General features: G+C 48.3%; 2 protein-coding genes across 2 annotated transcripts in view; one reads left to right on the forward strand and one right to left on the reverse strand.

Annotated features, from left to right (window-relative positions):
* Positions 1-168: 168 nt before the first annotated feature.
* C13H3orf62 (chromosome 13 C3orf62 homolog) lies at positions 169-5,772 on the forward strand. Its single transcript, XM_057705046.1, has 3 exons — positions 169-1,478; positions 2,271-2,362; positions 3,390-5,772. Exons 1-3 carry the CDS (start codon positions 1,069-1,071, stop codon positions 3,653-3,655), a joined length of 768 nt encoding a protein of 255 aa, XP_057561029.1. The 5' UTR covers positions 169-1,068; the 3' UTR covers positions 3,656-5,772.
* A 5,167-nt stretch (positions 5,773-10,939) lies between these two features.
* IHO1 (interactor of HORMAD1 1) overlaps positions 10,940-16,370 on the reverse strand; it is a 51,317-nt gene continuing 45,886 nt past the window's right edge. Inside the window, exons 7-8 of the mRNA XM_057706609.1 lie at positions 12,379-12,482; positions 10,940-12,085 (exon numbers count right to left, since the gene is read on the reverse strand). Of these exons, the coding sequence (XP_057562592.1) occupies positions 10,940-12,085; positions 12,379-12,482 (1,250 nt within the window). The remainder of the gene's footprint in view (positions 12,086-12,378; positions 12,483-16,370) is intronic.

Here is a 16,370-nt window from a genome sequence, read left to right on the forward strand (position 1 = left end):
CTCGAGTAAACGATGTCCTCCCCTTCTCCCTTGCTGTGCACTGAGATGGGTTTATAATACCCTTAAAGATGAGCCATTGAAGCCCATTTGTTTCCCTTTGAGTCATCTTGGAATATCCAGCTATTTTCTCCCTAATGAAATGAAGATATTTAGTGCTGGGGTTTCCTGCCCCTCATCACCTGTGGGAACCTAGCAGTTCTGTTCTGCCCCCCAGCCTCCTTGATGAATTGAGATAGCTGGATACCCGTGTGGCCCTTCTATTAGATATCACTTAGAAGTCGGCACATGAAACTGCTGGGTACTGGGTCCCGTCCAGTCAGTGGTTTCTCTCCATGCTGGCTTGGGAATGGGAACCTTCGTGGGCTTGGAAAGGGCTCCCGTTCTCCGCTGACTTTGAGTCAGAAGTGAGATCCCCGCCCCTTCAGCGGTCTGGCCCCCCCACCCCTGCCCGGGCCGCCCTCCCACGGCAGGCCGCTGTTCCCCGCCCCGTGCCTGGGGCCCTTGCTTCCCCTCGGGCTGTGTGGGGTCAAAGAACGAGGTCATCCGGGCTTTTCTTGCCTGACCTTTAACCTGAGCCGCGGGGGTTGGGCCCGTCCGTCCGGCACGCGCGGTCAGTCGGTGACGGGAGGGCGCCTGCGACGACCGTTGGGGCCGGGGGGTGCGGTCTCAGCGGCCGCTCGGTGAGGACGCGGCCGTGGGCCTCCGCTCGGGGCCGCCGCGGAGTGCCGGGTGGGTCGGGCCGGAGCCTGAGAGCGGAGGGGCTGCGGGCCCGGGTGAGGGGTGGGTGGCCTGGAGCCGCGGGGCAGGAGGGGAGGAGGGCCGGGGCTCCGGCTCCGTCGCCGGCTGCTCCCTCCCGGAGAACCGCGGGCCGCACCCGTCCCTACGGGGAGAAAAGCGTCTGGAGTATGGGTTTCCCTGCTCTCCGGCCTGTGGCGTGGGATCAAACTCAAATTGTAGCAAATACCCCATTCGGGGGAGGTTTACCACCTCACCTGTAATATTATTTTCACATTGCTCTGGTCATTTCCAGTGTATTATATAATAAAGACATGGTCGCTTCTAGGGGAGATGTCTGAAAAACTGAGAAGATGCAGAAAGGAGCTAACTGCAGCCATTGACCGGGCCTTTGAAGGAGTCAGTCGTTCCCGGGAGTGCTCAGGCCGGCAGAGGCTGGAGCTGGACGCCGTGCCTCTTTCCTTCCCCCTCCCCGTGCACCGGCTCCTCTGCAGGAGGCATCCGCTGGCAGCCTGCTCCTCTGCGGCTCCCTTTTCTCCTGTCCCGTGTGCTCCTGAGAACGGGAGCCCAGCCTTTGCGCCAAACCACGCCCCCGTGAATGCAAAGCCACATGCTCTGTGCCCCAAAAGAAAACCTCTGACCAGCAAGGAAAACATATTGATGCATTCCTCCATTTTGGCACCTGAAAGACAGTTTTGGAGAGCAGCAGAAGATGGGGAGAACTGGCGAAAAGACAGTCTAAGGTGATTCCAATCTGATAGTTTAATAGCTGCAATTAGGGGGATCTCATATCAGACAAAACTGTTGAAAGTCCTAAATTGAGTCCATAACACAACTTTTGCCCTACCTTGGACCCCCTAAGACTTTATTTGGAAAGTTTCTAGACATTTTTCAGAAGGTGTGTGTGTGTGTGTTTGGTTTGAAGGGGTGAGGGGTCTTGGGTGTCTAACCAGTCATGGAAACCACTCTGCAGTACCGAAAGGGGTACTGAATGTTAACCTGGTTTTAAAAGTCATCTTATTTTCTGTGCTGCAGAAGCATAGGGTTTTTTCTCCCACACTGGGGAGAGGCAGATGGATGGATGCGCCCTACTTCCTGACTTTATCCTTGCTGCTGTTCCCCTTCCCCACCCCGGAGCTTTTTAGGCTTTCCCTGGAGTAAAATCTTCCCTAGGCCTTTTCTTCTCCCAGGTAGCTGCAAACTGCCTGGACCTAGGCACCTTGATTTGGAGCAAGGAGGACCATATGGGCTGAAACTTCAAGGTCCTGCCATCTTGGCTGCTCTCTAGGAAAAGACTGAAGAAGCCATTTAATTGTTTCAGTTCTACAGATATTTGTGCTCATGTTCACAGACATAAATGGGCATTATGCTTTCAGTCAACTTCACTGATTTTGTGGTTCCCAGTTGTCTTCTAATCACAGCATAAATAACAATTTAAAGTACCAGTGTTTGTCTTTAACACTGAGTTCCCCTCCAATGTTTTCTTGAAAGAGAATCTAATCCCCCACCTTTTTCTTTTCACCTGGGGGCTGCAGGAAAGATATGGAGAAAGATTTGAAGGTTGAGTCAAACATGCCACTCAGCAGTTCTAGCCAAGAGGTCACAAAGGATTTGCTTGACATGATTGGTGAGTACAGAGGGCTTGTCCATCCTCTCCCTGGAAGGACAGATTCTTCACACAGGCCTCTGAGGCAGCAGTGTCTTATGAAAAAGCACTCTTATTTCTCTTCCACTGGTTTGGTAGATTTGTTTTGCTCACAGCAGAGAGCCTTCATGGAGCAGAGCGCCTTCATGGAGCTGATAGCCTGGGGGAGTCACACATCAATCAAGTCATTTCATAAATGTACAGTTAGAGTGAATCCCTGGAGGCCAGGGACAGCAGCCCCTGTTGCTGTATGAGCTTAGATGTGAAGGAAACAAGACATAGGCAGAGATGGGAGGGAGGGGCACAGTGGGGAGTAGTCCAGCAGAGGCGGGGGCAGTTAATACAAAGTTAGAAGAAAAGTTAGAAGCCAAAAGCTCCCCTATAATTCCACCATCCATCACAAAGACAGCCACTATTAACACAGTGCTGTATATCCTGTCGTAGACACTTTTTCTACACACACATCTCTATATTCTGTGTGTAGACTATTGTTTTTAAGCTATTTTACTTTTAGCCTCTTTTATTTTTTTTCTTCTTTTCATTTTTTGGCCACGCCACACAGCATGTCAGATCTTAGCTCTCCGACCAGGGATTGAACCTGACCCCTCTGCATTGGAAGCACGGAGTCTTAACCACTAGACTGCCAGGGAAGTCCCAGCAGGCAGCATTTTGATTACCCAAAAGATCCCATTTTTCTCACAGTGTCTTGTGCCCGCAGGTCAGGGAGTAGTTCCCTGAGAGCCAGAACAAGCACATGCATCTCTGTATCCTCCCACTTAAACTCTCCTTGGAAACCAGCAGATGGTTGGGCTCAATAAATACCTGAGCTAGAAAGGGGGGCACCAAGCTCATGTTAGAATGTGGCAGCGTCCCTGCCCTGGGGCAGGAATGCTGGCTTTGTACAGTCTCGGGAGATGGCTGCCCACTTTGTGGTTTTTAACTTGTGCCTGAAATGTCTTTTAAGAAATCTCTCACTGAGATTGTAATGCTGAATGTTTTTATTTTTAAGACCATACAGGCATCCGAAGTATTGAAGAATTGGCTGGAAAACTAGAATTTGAAAACGAGTTGAACCGTGTGTGTGGTCGCTGCGAAGATTCACCCTTCAAAGAGGAAGCCTGGGCCCTGCTGGTGGACGAGAGCCCTCAGAAGGCCTCGGATGCAGACCCTGGCGGCCTCAAGCAGGCTTTCGATGACCACAGTATCGTGGAGACTGTTCTGGACTTGGAAGAGGATTACAATTTGATGACCTCTTTTAAATACCAAATTGAGTAAGGACAGTTGACTTCAGCTTTGATTCTTTACAGCAGGAGACTGATGTTAGGGCGTCTCTGCAGGGCAGTCACAGCTGTTATCGGAGGCCACGTTCCTCACAGGCTTGGCAGAATCTGAATTACCTCAACCTTTTTGACTTCCAGTTGTGTCCCTTTTTGAGCTGAGAGCCCAGTTTGTTTTTTTAATTCCGTTGCTTTGAAATTTTTTTTCTGCACCTTTTTTTTGACAGCTTGTTTTTTTGATTGATGTTTAATATACTCAGTACCCAAGGCAGGTGGGCCTCTTCTGTGTCTCTTCATGTTCTTTCCCATGAACCCCTGAAAAAGTACGGGGGCCACACCCAGCATGAGATTTCTGTACCCCCTGGGACCAGCTTGTCCCAGGCCAGCTCAGTCTGCATGGAGGAACTGGCATCACGATGGACCTTGGCCCCACGCCCTTTGCCACATTCGCATGCTCTGCCCACAAGGCTGCCTTTGCCCTGCATGGGCCTCATACCCTCATCATGTCCAGACCCTCAATCCCCCCATCCTTGCCCCTCCCCAGCTCAGAGGCCTCTGCAAAGGCCTCCTACTTGTGTCAGAGGGGCTGGCGGCATCCCTTATTAGGTTTCCTGGGCTGGAGCCAGCACCCCCTTGAGAGAAAGAACATTATCAGAAACTATTTGGACAGATCTCTCGAAACCATGATGTTCTTTCAGGAAGCCTAATAAACTGTTGGGCAAGGTATGATGCCTCCCAGAAGTTGAGTCTCAGGGAAGTGCCCACCTCCTAGGCAGAAGGGAGGGACAGGGGTGAGGAGGCAGGGGCAGAGCTGTTTGTAAGACCCAAAACTTAAAGCAAGGAGTTTGGGAGGAAGGCCCAGGGGCCGAGGACCTTCCATCAGGCCATATTTTAGGCTAGTGACCCAGCAGAGGGCAGGCTGCAGAGCAGGCAGCACCCCTTTACCACAGGTCTGGATTCCTCTGGGCTGCCAGGTAGAGAGGATCTACTCCACAGCTGAGCAGGCTGGGCACTTGTCTGACCCTGAGAACTAGCCTCTGGCCACTTCATGGGACGGGCCTCTGCTGCCGGGTAGAGGGCAGGATGAGCTCACCAGAGGCTCCTTCCAAACCACCTGACGCTCACTCCCTGTAGCGGATAATAAACATCATAGACTATGGAACTGGGGTTCACTTATTCCCTGAGCAGGAGGGACAGGAGCAAATAAGAGGAAACGCTCATAGCATCTTGCCTGCCCCACTCGGGGCGGGGCAAAGGGGCCATCTGGACGGAGAGTTGTCAGGCTACTTGATATTCAAAAAACCAGGTCTCGCAACAGTGAGTTCCAAATAATAAGCCTTGATGTGGATACTCTCCCACAGAGAAGGTGGGGCTGAATCTTACCTCTTCTTCCCCAACCCCTGCCCGTCACCACCCCTTGAGGTGAGCTGAACTTAGTGACTTGCTTCCAAGGAATAGATCTGGGAAAGGGAAAGATAGTAGATTGCATGGAGAAGCCTGGCAGACACCGCTTAACCAAGCGACAAAGGTGAGCACCATCGCCTGTGCTGTCCTGTGCACGTTACCCACCCCTGACAGGATGCTATGAGAAGGGTGCTTCTTGTTTCCATGGTTATCCTACCAAAACCTCCCAACCCCAGTCTAATCGTGAGACAACCATCAGATAAACCCAGATAGAGGGATATTCTACAGGATACCTGGCCAGTACTCAAGACTGTCAAGGTCATGATAAACAAGGAAAGACTCCAAATCTATCACAGAGCAGCGGACACTGAGGAGACACAGTGACTAAATGCAGTGCAGTGTCCTGGATTGCGTCCTGGAACAGAGAGAGGACATTAATGGAAAAATGGATCAAATCTAAATGCAGGCTCAAGTTTAGTTATTAATATGTTTATGTTTCTTAGTTTTGGTAAATACAGCACAGTTATGCAAGATGTTAACTTTAAGAGGAGCTGGGTAAAGGATATGTTTGAACTTATTATCTTTGCAACTTTCCTGTAAATCTGAATTTATTCCAAAATTTAAGATGTACTTATTTATTTTTTTAGCTGCAGTTGATCCCAAGTTTGTGAAAGGTGTGTGTGAGCACACATGCAAAACGTTGTTATGGAGGGGACAAGGAAAGTTTTAGTCTTTTTCTTGCCTGTGTTTTTAAGTTTATCTGCGGCGGACATGTATCACTTCTGTAGAAAGAAGAAATTAGCGTTTTTCTAAACCCTCATCTCCGCAAATCAGCCATGGGCATCCCTCACCAGGTACCTGCCCAGAGGTGACCTTCACAGTTTCCGGGAACTGGGGCAGGTCCAGGGCCTGCAAGGGGGTGCTCAGCAGGATCCTGACAAGGGGCTCACCCTTCCCTGAGGGTACTGGACCCTCAGGACTGGAAGCTCTGGGTCTCACAGCTGTTTCTCAACACTTAGGTCTCACTCCCCTGGAGAGACTTTTCAGAGGGGGCGGCTGCTGGGAATGGGGAGCTAGCCCTCACCCTACAAGACTGAAGTGAGAGGGTTTTTTTCTGCCTGCAGCAGAAACTGTGGCCCTTGGGAATGAGAGCCGAACATGGGGTAGGGGTGGGGTAGGAGGGAGGGTTCAGGTTCTCCCTGGCCAGATAGACAAATATACCTTTCTTTTAGCCAAGCCTTTATGTGAAAATTCAGATTTACCAAAGGGCTAATCCATCCTGGGGTCCTTAAATGAGGAGCTTTTCCTCGCTGTAGAAACACAACTGTTCAGTAAAGTAGGTGAGCCCTGAACCTCTGGCAGGTCAATCCCAGAGTAGCTGCAGTGGCCATTTCCCTGGTGACACCTACTCTTGTCTCTGCATCCCTGGCTCCCCAGGGTGCCCAAAGGACACTTTCCTGCCTTTGTCATCTGTTTCAGGGCAGCAGGCAGATGTGCATGGAGCAGGGGTTTGGCAAGTGGGTCTCTAGAGATTTAGCTGGAGGAATAACAGGAGCCTAGAACTTTTTTTTTTTTTTTTTTTTGCCTAGAACATTTAATAAAACTTGGGACCAAAGACTTCTTAGGGAGACATTGATATCTGAGAAACTAAAAATGTTTTACGTCATTTGGTTCTCTCCCCCGCAGTTCATCTTGGCAAGCCAAACAATCACTGAATTGTTTCCGTGGAAACACCAAACTGCAATTTGGATTAACAGAATCAAAATAGAAACAAGGCAGCTTCAAGAATAAATAGGAGCTTTGGAACCTGCTAGTCACCAACTGCAAGTTCAAGCTACAGCACAAGGCATGTGAGAAGCTGGGCCCATCCCTTCCCATAAGGAGGGGTTTCCAGGTCCCCTGGCTGCATTCTGTCAGGTCGATGCCAAAGTCACTAGAAACCAGCTCTGTCTGCATACTGGTAGACCTTATAAAAATATTTAAGGCAGGAGCTGGTCTGTAGAAGCTAGGAGAGGCTGGGGGCTAGAGGGAAAGGCAGGGGACGAAGGGACAGGAAAAAGGAGAGATGAGTGAAGGTCCTGCAAGGAGCAGAGGCCACAGCTGAGGCCTGAGAGTAGAGCAACAATTCGTTCAAAAGGACAATTCAAGGGACTTCTCCAGCTGTCCAGTGGTTGGGACTCCACACTTCCACTGCAGGAGGTGCGGCTTTGATCCCTGGCTGGGGAACTAAGATCCCACATGCCACGCGGTGTGGCCAAAAAACAACAAAAAAAACACAATTCAAGGATGGCCAAAGGCTGGAAACAGTGACCCTGCCCTCAGCCCCATCCAGATTGCACTTTCTCCACATTCCTGGGCATTGCTGTCTAGCAACACGGATCTAGACTAGAGTCTGAATTCTTGCCAGGTAAACTCTGGGGGCACTTGTGACTTATGGTCAGTAAACACCTGTCTCTGTGTGGCTCCAGCCAGCACAATCAGGCACGCAAGCCTACTGTCTTATCTCTGAATCTGAGGGTTCTCTCCCCCTGCATCCTGCTCCCCTCACCAGGGGAATGGGGGAGCCACCTCCAGGCCCACCTGCCCTGGCTCCTTGGCATTCTCCTGGGCCCTGCACTTCCAATCCCAGGGAGATCTCCAAGGGGGTCAGGAGACCAGGAGGAGGGAGACAGACAACCCTGGGACCTGGGCCCCTCACTTTTGCACCCAGGAATGTGCCGATAGGGCAGCGACACCATCCTGCCACTGGAGGAGTTGTGAGCTGTTAATTATCAAATAAATTAATGAAAAGGATTTGCAAAAGAGGCCAATCCTCCCCCCCCACCAACTGAGGCACAAGACGTTTGATATAGCAGTGAAGGCCAGTGAACTAGGCAAGCAAACCAGGGATGCCACTGCACCTGATCGAGGGTAGTTATTGAAAAGGCTGTCATCCAGAGACAATCTGGTGCTCTGGTAATTTGCTTTCTCTTTGGAGTACATGGGAGAGCATTAATATTTTAGGTTCCAGCTAAATATTTATAGAGGGAACAAAGTTTTACTCAGGAAGTCTACTTGACAGTGGATTCCAGCCCTCGTGGGGAAGGACTTTCTGTGCTAGTCCAGCTGGAAAATGCCTGATTTGATGAAGAGTTTTGGCCTAAGGCCTGGCATGAAAAAAAATATCAAAACTGCTCAGCTCTTGTAGGAAGGGTATCTTTTTTGAGGGCAAAAAGGCTGTTGTTTTCTGGGCACTTTGGGTGGGAGCTGGCCTGGGAGAGAAGAATGGGCATCTTATAGGAGACCCATCATCAGAAGTCCTTTGGAATGTCTGAGACAAAAAAGGGAAGTTGCAAAGGGATACTAGAGAGACTCAGCTGTCAGGACAGGCTGCCAGGAGCTGTTTGATAAACAAGCAATCCCTGCCCTCAATATTTACCAAGTGTCTGCTAGTGCCAGACACTCTCCTGGATGCTGAGGATACAGTAGGGACAAGGCAGATGCTACTCTTGCTTCTTGAATTCATATTCCGCTGTGCAAGGTAGGAAAAACACAAAAATACTGATTTAATATATCATTTCAGATGGAACTATATGAGAGAAATTAAAACAGGGTAAGGGAATGGGCCGTGAGTAGGGTGCGCCCCTTCAGAAGAGGAGAGGTCAGGAAAAGTCCTCTCTGTAGGTGACATTTAAATTGATACTTGAATGTCAAGACAATTAGGTGCTGCAAATGGCTTCATTTCCAACCTCAGACTGTAGCTAGAGTTGTATAGAGGGAGGAGCCCCTAGGTGGGCCCTAGGCCAATAGACCTCCCACCACATCTGCCCCTGTGTAGCTACATGTATCTCTATTGGCATCCAAAGAGCCAAAAATGTTGCGTGCTCCAGGGATGTGCCTGGGCTGTGTCATGCTCACCAAATTTGGCAGGAACAAAATAGTTTAAAAAAAAAAGTGTTAGGAATAAAATAAGAAACAGAATATCCTTTCCTGATGATTGCCAGAGAGAGACAGGCAGCGTAATTTTAATTAACCCAGCCTTGTTAGGCGATAAATTTACTGCTCATTCTACAAAAACACCCAGCTCATGTAACAGTGAGTCACTCTAACCTTTGACTTGAAACAAAATGAAATACTTCTGAAGAAATACAGGATTTCATAACTCATAGCAGAATCAAAGAACAGAGGGTCCTGCTTTGGCATTTCAAAGTTGGACGGACCTTCAATGAGAAGGTCAGTCATAAATACTGGTGGAGTTCTCTCAACAGGGTCTCAACTTTGAAGTAAAATGACTAAACTTTTCAACTTAGAGTAATAAAACATTCCCAAATACAGACCCGTCTGGCCTACAAGCCTCACGCTAACCTTTCCACAGCCACCTGTAGTCAGTTTGGAAAGGGCTGGGCTCCTTCCTCCGGTGCCTTCCTTGCACAAGCAGAGAAAACCAGCAGGGAAGGCAGGGGAGACTGGCAGAGGGCAGAGTGAACAGATAGCCAGTGAGACCCACAGGGAGAGTAGAGGCCAGGGCAGCCTAAGACAGAGTCCAAGTCTGCATTTCCTTGGCCTTGGAGAGGGCTGCTGCCATTGCCTGTGGCTACAGACTACAGGAGGCCCTTGGTCCGGAAATGAGAGTGAAAGCAATTTAGGCTGGTTCCTGGTAGCCCTGCCAAAGGTGTGACAGGAAAATTAAACTCTCCTGGATTTTTGTGGGATACATAAGCTTGAAAATAAAGAATATAAAAATAAGAAATCAGGAACCATTACTTTCTATAATGGCCCACTCAGAAGCCCCATTTTCAAGAATTCCCTGGTGGTCCAGTGGTTAGGACTCAGCCCTTTCACAGCTGTGGCCGGGTTCAATCCCTGGTCAGGGAATTAAGATCCCCCACAAGCTGCGTGGCACAGCTAAAAAAAAAAAAGCCCCATTTTCAGCCCTGTACTGACTTGAAAATAGGCAAATTCTGGAAGCTGTCCATCCATAAGGATTTTTATTTTCATAAAAGAAAAATCAGTTTGAGTAGGGTGTGATTTATTCAAAATCATCTTATGAGAAGTGTAAGGAATAGACAGTATGCTTCTTAAAAGTTTTATCTTTATTTTTCAATTTGATTATTTTGTATTACAAAATATATATTGCAAAAATTCAAAAACTTCAACAAGATATAAATGGAAAGCTGAAGTCTCATATAAGATCACTGCTTTCCAGAAATGATACAGGGCCCACAGCCGCTCTCATTAGCTTTAAAAGAGTGGTTGAAAACAGGACAGGGGAAACAGAAAAGTGGAACTGAATGGCTGTGAAAAGTGTGGCTCCCGGCATTTGTTTGGTGGCTTTAGCACTCTATTTCTCTGTTCACAAGAAGTCTGACTTAGTGTGTGTCCTATAATACGCCCACTGACCAAAAAAATACAAGTGCTTTCACAGCAAAACTGGATACAAATAATTTTTTAAAAAATCCTGAGGCCCAGAAAGATATTGATCATGTGAAGGAAATGTTTTGAAGACCAAAAATGTCGTGTTTGGGAGTCATGCTGCCACACCAACAGTTTTGTGAGAGCCCTTCTGCTACTGGGTATTCCATATGGAAGGCAGCACCCCTTCTACCAAACTCAATGCCCCAGCTCTCATCACCACCGTCTACACACATTTCATTCCCACAAATAAGGATGCTTATCCCTTATGCTCTGTCATGGGCAGCACCCAGTACCCAGAATGCTGGATCTGCTCCCCAGCCCTGCACTAACCACCGCCCCCGCACCCCCCACCAAGCACAGCCTCTGACCCTGAGAGTTCTAGGCAGGCTTTGGGAATTTTCTCCTGTCAGCCAGCCCAAGTGTTCTGTGATTTGTCTTTCCAGCTGAGACCAATAAACCATCAGCTGAAGTCACTATGAGCTGGTCAGAAGCCATCATCGCTGCTATCAAAACCCAGGTCATAGAGAATATTCTTCCCTGGCTCCTTGCACTGAGGGGGCTCGCTTCCAAGGCTGAGGTCGCTGAACCAGCTCATCTGTTGGTCTCCCTGGGAACTGTGAGAAGGCAGGCTGTTGTCTTGGGAAGCATGCCCACTGTGCTGCAAGAGATTCCCTTGCACTGCCCTTGCTGTCTTACTGGGCATGACTGTTCCTCCCAGAGCAGAGCAGACTGGTTTTGTGGATCTCCTGGGGCCTCGAAGATGCAGGGGCTGAGCAAGGGGTTCCTGATGCCCCTGGGGAGGCCTTTGTGGGCCAGAAACTGGAGACCGAGTATATTTAGAATTGGAAGCACAGGTTTTGCTTGGGGTTTGTTCTTGCTTCCTGGCTAGGAGCCTGCTTCTGGGGGCTTTCCTGGGCTGCGGCTTCTTGCCTTTTCCCCCTCTTTCTACAGTTCTGCCTTTCTGTTCAGTCACCAGTCTTTGTTCACAAGGGTCACATGAAAACATTGTTTTGGCTTGACATTTTTGGCAGGTGTTCTTAACACAAGTTGCAAACTTATTTAAGTCCAGGGATATAAGCCGGGAGGCTCCTTGGGGAACCAGGTCCCTGCCTTCAGGAACCTTGTGGCCCACCATGCCAGAGCCATGGTTCTCAGAGCCTGTTTTAGTAATAGCACAATTCTGGCAGTTAGTTTGCACTGCCTTGTCGCTGATTTGCCTGTTTCTTTTGCCAGTTCCAACTACCAGCTGCATAGCCTCTTCCTGGAGAGCATCACTCTTTGCTCCCTCACTCCAGACACCAAGTTCCCCAGGCCTCAGGGAGCCCATGCTAAGACTGGATGCAGCAGGGAGGGCCTGGGCCTGCCACATAACTGGTTCCTCAGAGGCATGTTTATCCTGCCTGGTGAAACTGAGGCTTTGGGCCAGAGGTGGTGAGGTCTGGGAAGCGCTGTCTTTCACATGTCTGGGTATCTGAGGAACAGAGATCAATTGCTTTAGCTCTGCTAGGACACTGGGCATATTCAGCTGGCCTAGCTGCTCACACAGCTGCTGGAAGTCCTTACTCTGCTGAGCAACTAAAATTTCAAGGTGCTTCAGGTTGGACTTCATTTCTATAAACTCTGCTTGTCTCTAAAGAAAGGCAGTGAAAAAGAAGGGAGTTATGGACAGTGCGACTCAGGATGCACAATAAAATGTGTAAACAAAACAAAGGATGGGCCAGCAAAACCAAACCTTGTCCCTTGCTGGGTACTATCCAGAGCAACCTTGGGAAAGGAAGCTGGCCTCTACCCTGGCCTGTTACCAGGGGGCCTGTGGTGGCCTCTGTTCTTGGCTGAAAATTTGCAACTTTAAAGGTGTCTCTCTAGGTCTTAGTAACAAAGCCAGAAACACACTTGAGGAAAGGGGTCAGTGTCTACACTTACAGCTTCAAACCTCTTTTGCATCTCAAGGATGGCCTGTTCCATGTTGCCTTTGTCCTGCACTCTTTCCAACAGCAGATCACTCTGGGCCTTCGCAGTCTCTTGCACTAAATACAAAACAATGATAATTCACCACATGAAGACTATGGTATGCCCCACCCGGCCCAGGCCACAGTGGTGGAGAGGGAGGAGCTGGAACCTGGCCTGGGCTACCTGAGCCTGTTCTGCCGATACCCAGAACTCCAGCTATCCGGATCAGCCCTGGTGAGGAGAGGAAACAAGAGCAGGGGGCTTCCTCCACTGTCTCTTCTTCTTCCCTCCCTCCCTGAGAACATCCTGACCAAAACAGAGTCAACCTCAGCACTTGCTGGGGACTCTGAAACCTGTTGCCCAGAGGACGGCACCAACCTCGTCTTTGGCCTGCCTTCTTGGCCCACCTTCTTGGCCCACCTTCTTGGCCCTGTCATCAGAGTGATCTTTCTAGAATGTAGATATGATCATGCCTCCTCTGAAACGCTCACTGAAATTTTCAGTGGCACCCCTCTGGCCACTGGATGAAGTCCAAAATCTTTCAATTAATTGGCTAACAAGACCCAGGCTCATTTCCCTTTACTCACTATCCTCTGCATCTCTGAGCTCTGTTTCCTAAGCAATCTCTCTTCCACCATTAGCTTTTGTACATGCTGTTTCCTTGACTTACAGTACTCCTGCTTCCATCCCTCAGGAATGGAAGAAAAAAAAAAAGGATGCTCAGAATGATGGAGAAGTCTAAGAAGAGGACCTAAAGCATAGTCTGCCCAATCCGGAGCTGGAGACTGAGCTCCAGGCAGGACATCTCTAATGAAAAAGTGAAACAGAAAGACTCCCCAATGTGTTTGAACATATTAAGTGAAGATTTACAGTTTTATCTGAAAGTTTATTATTAGACACTGTGCTAGGAGCATGGAAACAATCTTGAACAAAAGTATCTACTTACATGAACTTTGCAATCATAAAAAAACAATAAACAAATATGCACATTAATAAATAAAAATTGTGATAAATGCTCTTATAGGAAATATAATAAAAATAAGAGGGTGGGAGCACCTACTTTAGATAAGGTCATCAGAGATAGAGTCACCTAAGGCGGAACCAGAAAGATATGGAGAAGCTAGCCCTGCAAAGATTAGGGAAAGGTTATTCAGCTAGTTCTGAGGCAAGAAAGAGTCTGTGATGACTAGGAATAGACAGGCCAATGTGGTCTTGGAGGAAAACAAAAGTAAAAAAGGGTAAATGTTATGTGCATTTTACTAGTATAAAAAGAAATATAAGAATTTTTTTAGAGAGCAAATTTTTTATTACTCAACACAAGTTAAATTCCATGTGTCAACCAATTAGAAAAAGGCTGTTTACTTATATTTCAAGTACTGGATTCCTGCTCCTAAACTCAATTAGTGAAATATTTTTCCAGACATCCATGCTGATATCTGTAGTAGAAAGCAAATGTAATTATCCTACCCTAGATGAGTTCCTAAATAACAATGTTTGTTAGGAACAGTGAATATTATTGACTGCAAAAGAGAGGATGAAGAAGGCAAGTGTTCAAGTCTAGATTCAGTACCCAGTAAGCATCAGTCTGTGGTCCCACATACTCTTTCTTTGTCCTTGGGAAACATATATTCAGGTTCTTCTCCTTTAAAGAGCTTTTGTACTGAGCTATTATTTCCAATGTCTAACCAATTTTTTTCTTTTAAAAACTATAACAGTATAGGGACTTCCCTGTCGGTCCAGTGGTTTAGACTCTGTGCTTTCAATGCAGGAGGCACAGTTTCGATCCCTGGTTAGGGAACTAAGATACTGCATGCTGCATGGCACAGCCAAAACCAAACCAAAAGTATAACAGTATAAACAGGCATACAATGAAAAATGATTGAATCTCTCCCACGTAGACCTTGGTCCCACTTCCTGGATTTAACATTATGAGCATTTTCTGGAATTTTGTGTTAATATATGTGCATATCCACGTTTAGGTTATAGATCCTGTGTGTGTGTGTGTGTGTGTGTGTATGTTCTCTAGAAGAGGACTCATTTCCTTTGTGCTTTGGCTATAAACAGATTTTTACCTTTTTTGTAAAAATACCATTTAAAATCCATTTCCATCACATTCTGGACAACGTCTCTATTTTCTCCTTCTTTCTCTCCCTCTCCCTCTCTCCCTCTCTCTCTATTTCTCTGCAAAAAGCTTTATTGTTTCCATTTGGTCCAAGGCTTGGTAGAGAGCTCCAGGGTGGTTAAAAAGCTGCCTAGTGGCTGCAGAGAGGTGCTTCAGGCAGAAGCCCTGACACCAGAGGGGCACCTCAAAGTCTGCTGGGCTTCAGAGACTCCTAGTCGTGCTTGAGGGTGAGCCTCTCGAAGAGACACTCGCCCAGCCCAGCCTGAGGACCAGCCAGCCTGAGGAGGTTAGTCACGTGGTTGCCATCTTCTTCATGAGCTTCATCAGCAACTCCAGGAAGTGGCTCTCCAGGAAGTCACAGAGGTGGGGGTCTGCACAGAACCCAGGACATGCAGGTCCACAAGGGCCTGGTTCAGATTCTCCCTGAGCTTCCAAAGTGTCCTGGATTTTACCCCACTCATCTTGAGATGGCTTCGGCGCGTCCTGGAAGAGGACACCACCGTTGCGCTGGTTTTGCATTTTCAAGAGACACTGGGGGCCCTCTTGATTCTCCTCAGCCAAATTGCGGAGAAAGTGGCCACATTGTCGCTACAAGAGAGAGGTAGGTGTAAGATGCCTGCAGATGCACGTTGACTAGGCGGTTGATGGCAGCCTCCACCTCAGTGGAATAATTCTCACGAATTCGGGAGCTTGTGGTTGATGGGTAATTAGGAGTTAAGCTCAAAAAATGGTGTTGGCTGGTCCCGGTGGCCAAGGATAGCTGAGTGGCTGATTCCGAAGATTATGACTAGAAAAAAGGATGGAGGGTGGTCAGAGGCTGGAGCAAGGGGAGTTCCTGGGTCTGTTCCACCTAAACACTGTTGAAGCAAGAGACAGATCTGAGGGACCACCGAGCACAATATCTCTATTTTCTTGTGAAGATGATTTTGTTTGGCCTGAGGCATCCCAGCACTGGTGCTTACAGACTGTTGGGTGGGGCCGGGTCTTGGTGCCATGAACCCAAAATGTCTGCTTCAGACAGAGTTCACATCCCCGTTATGTCCACCACCACCTTTTATGACTCCAGAGAGAGCCACAACTGCCCCGGTCCCCCACCACCCCAGGAGACCCTCCAAGACCAGCAGGTAGGTCTGACCCCGGCTCCTATGGAGTCACTGCTTTTGCCCTGGGACCCGGTGCGTATGGGACCTTGTGCTTGCCCTTCAAGAGTAGAGTCTCTGTTTTCCCTAGTCCTGTGCGGCTCCTGAAATCAAGCCCTGCTGCCTTTCAAAGCCAAATGCTCTGGGGGCTCCCCCTCCCCATGCCAGACCCCTGGGCTGGGGAGCCTGGCATGGGGCTCAGAGCTCTCACTCCTGTGGGAGAACTTCTGTGATATAATTATTCTCCAGTTTGTGGGTCACCCACCCAGGTGGTATGGGATTTGATTATATTGTGAATGAGCCACTCCTACCGTCTCCTGGTTTCTTCTTTATGTCTTTGGATATAGATTTTTGGGTAGATTCCAGTCCTTTTTTTTAATCGATGGTTGTTCAGCAGTTAGTTGTGATTTTGGTGTGCTCGTGAGAGGAGGTGAGCGCAAGGTCCTTCTACTCCCCGCCACGTTGTCTCCATCCTCGAAGATGATTTTGTTTATTTCTATTTTAGTGATTTGACAAGGGCTCCATTGAGATGAGGTCATATTCTGATACTTTTCCACTGATGGCCAGTGATTTTCCTTAACTCCATAGTTTTGTTTTCCCTGCTGTGCTAACAAAAGCTGCCTGAGAAAAGGTCTGGAAACCTCCATGTACAAGAGGAGTTTGCTCAGTCTCCCCTTTTTTCAGGATACCCTTCCCAATTTTCA

This window comes from Hippopotamus amphibius, chromosome 13 (genome assembly GCF_030028045.1).
Source record: "Hippopotamus amphibius kiboko isolate mHipAmp2 chromosome 13, mHipAmp2.hap2, whole genome shotgun sequence".
Taxonomy (NCBI): Eukaryota; Metazoa; Chordata; class Mammalia; order Artiodactyla; family Hippopotamidae; genus Hippopotamus; species Hippopotamus amphibius.

Bases quoted from the DNA above. Each gene is read 5' to 3' on its own strand.
- C13H3orf62 (XM_057705046.1), top strand. From the start codon at position 1,069: ATGTCTGAAAAACTGAGAAGATGCAGAAAGGAGCTAACTGCAGCCATT. The intron at 1,479-2,270 runs GTGATTCCAATC...TGGGGGCTGCAG, and splicing joins TGGCGAAAAGACAGTCTAAG to GAAAGATATGGAGAAAGATT. The intron at 2,363-3,389 runs GTGAGTACAGAG...TTTATTTTTAAG, and splicing joins GGATTTGCTTGACATGATTG to ACCATACAGGCATCCGAAGT.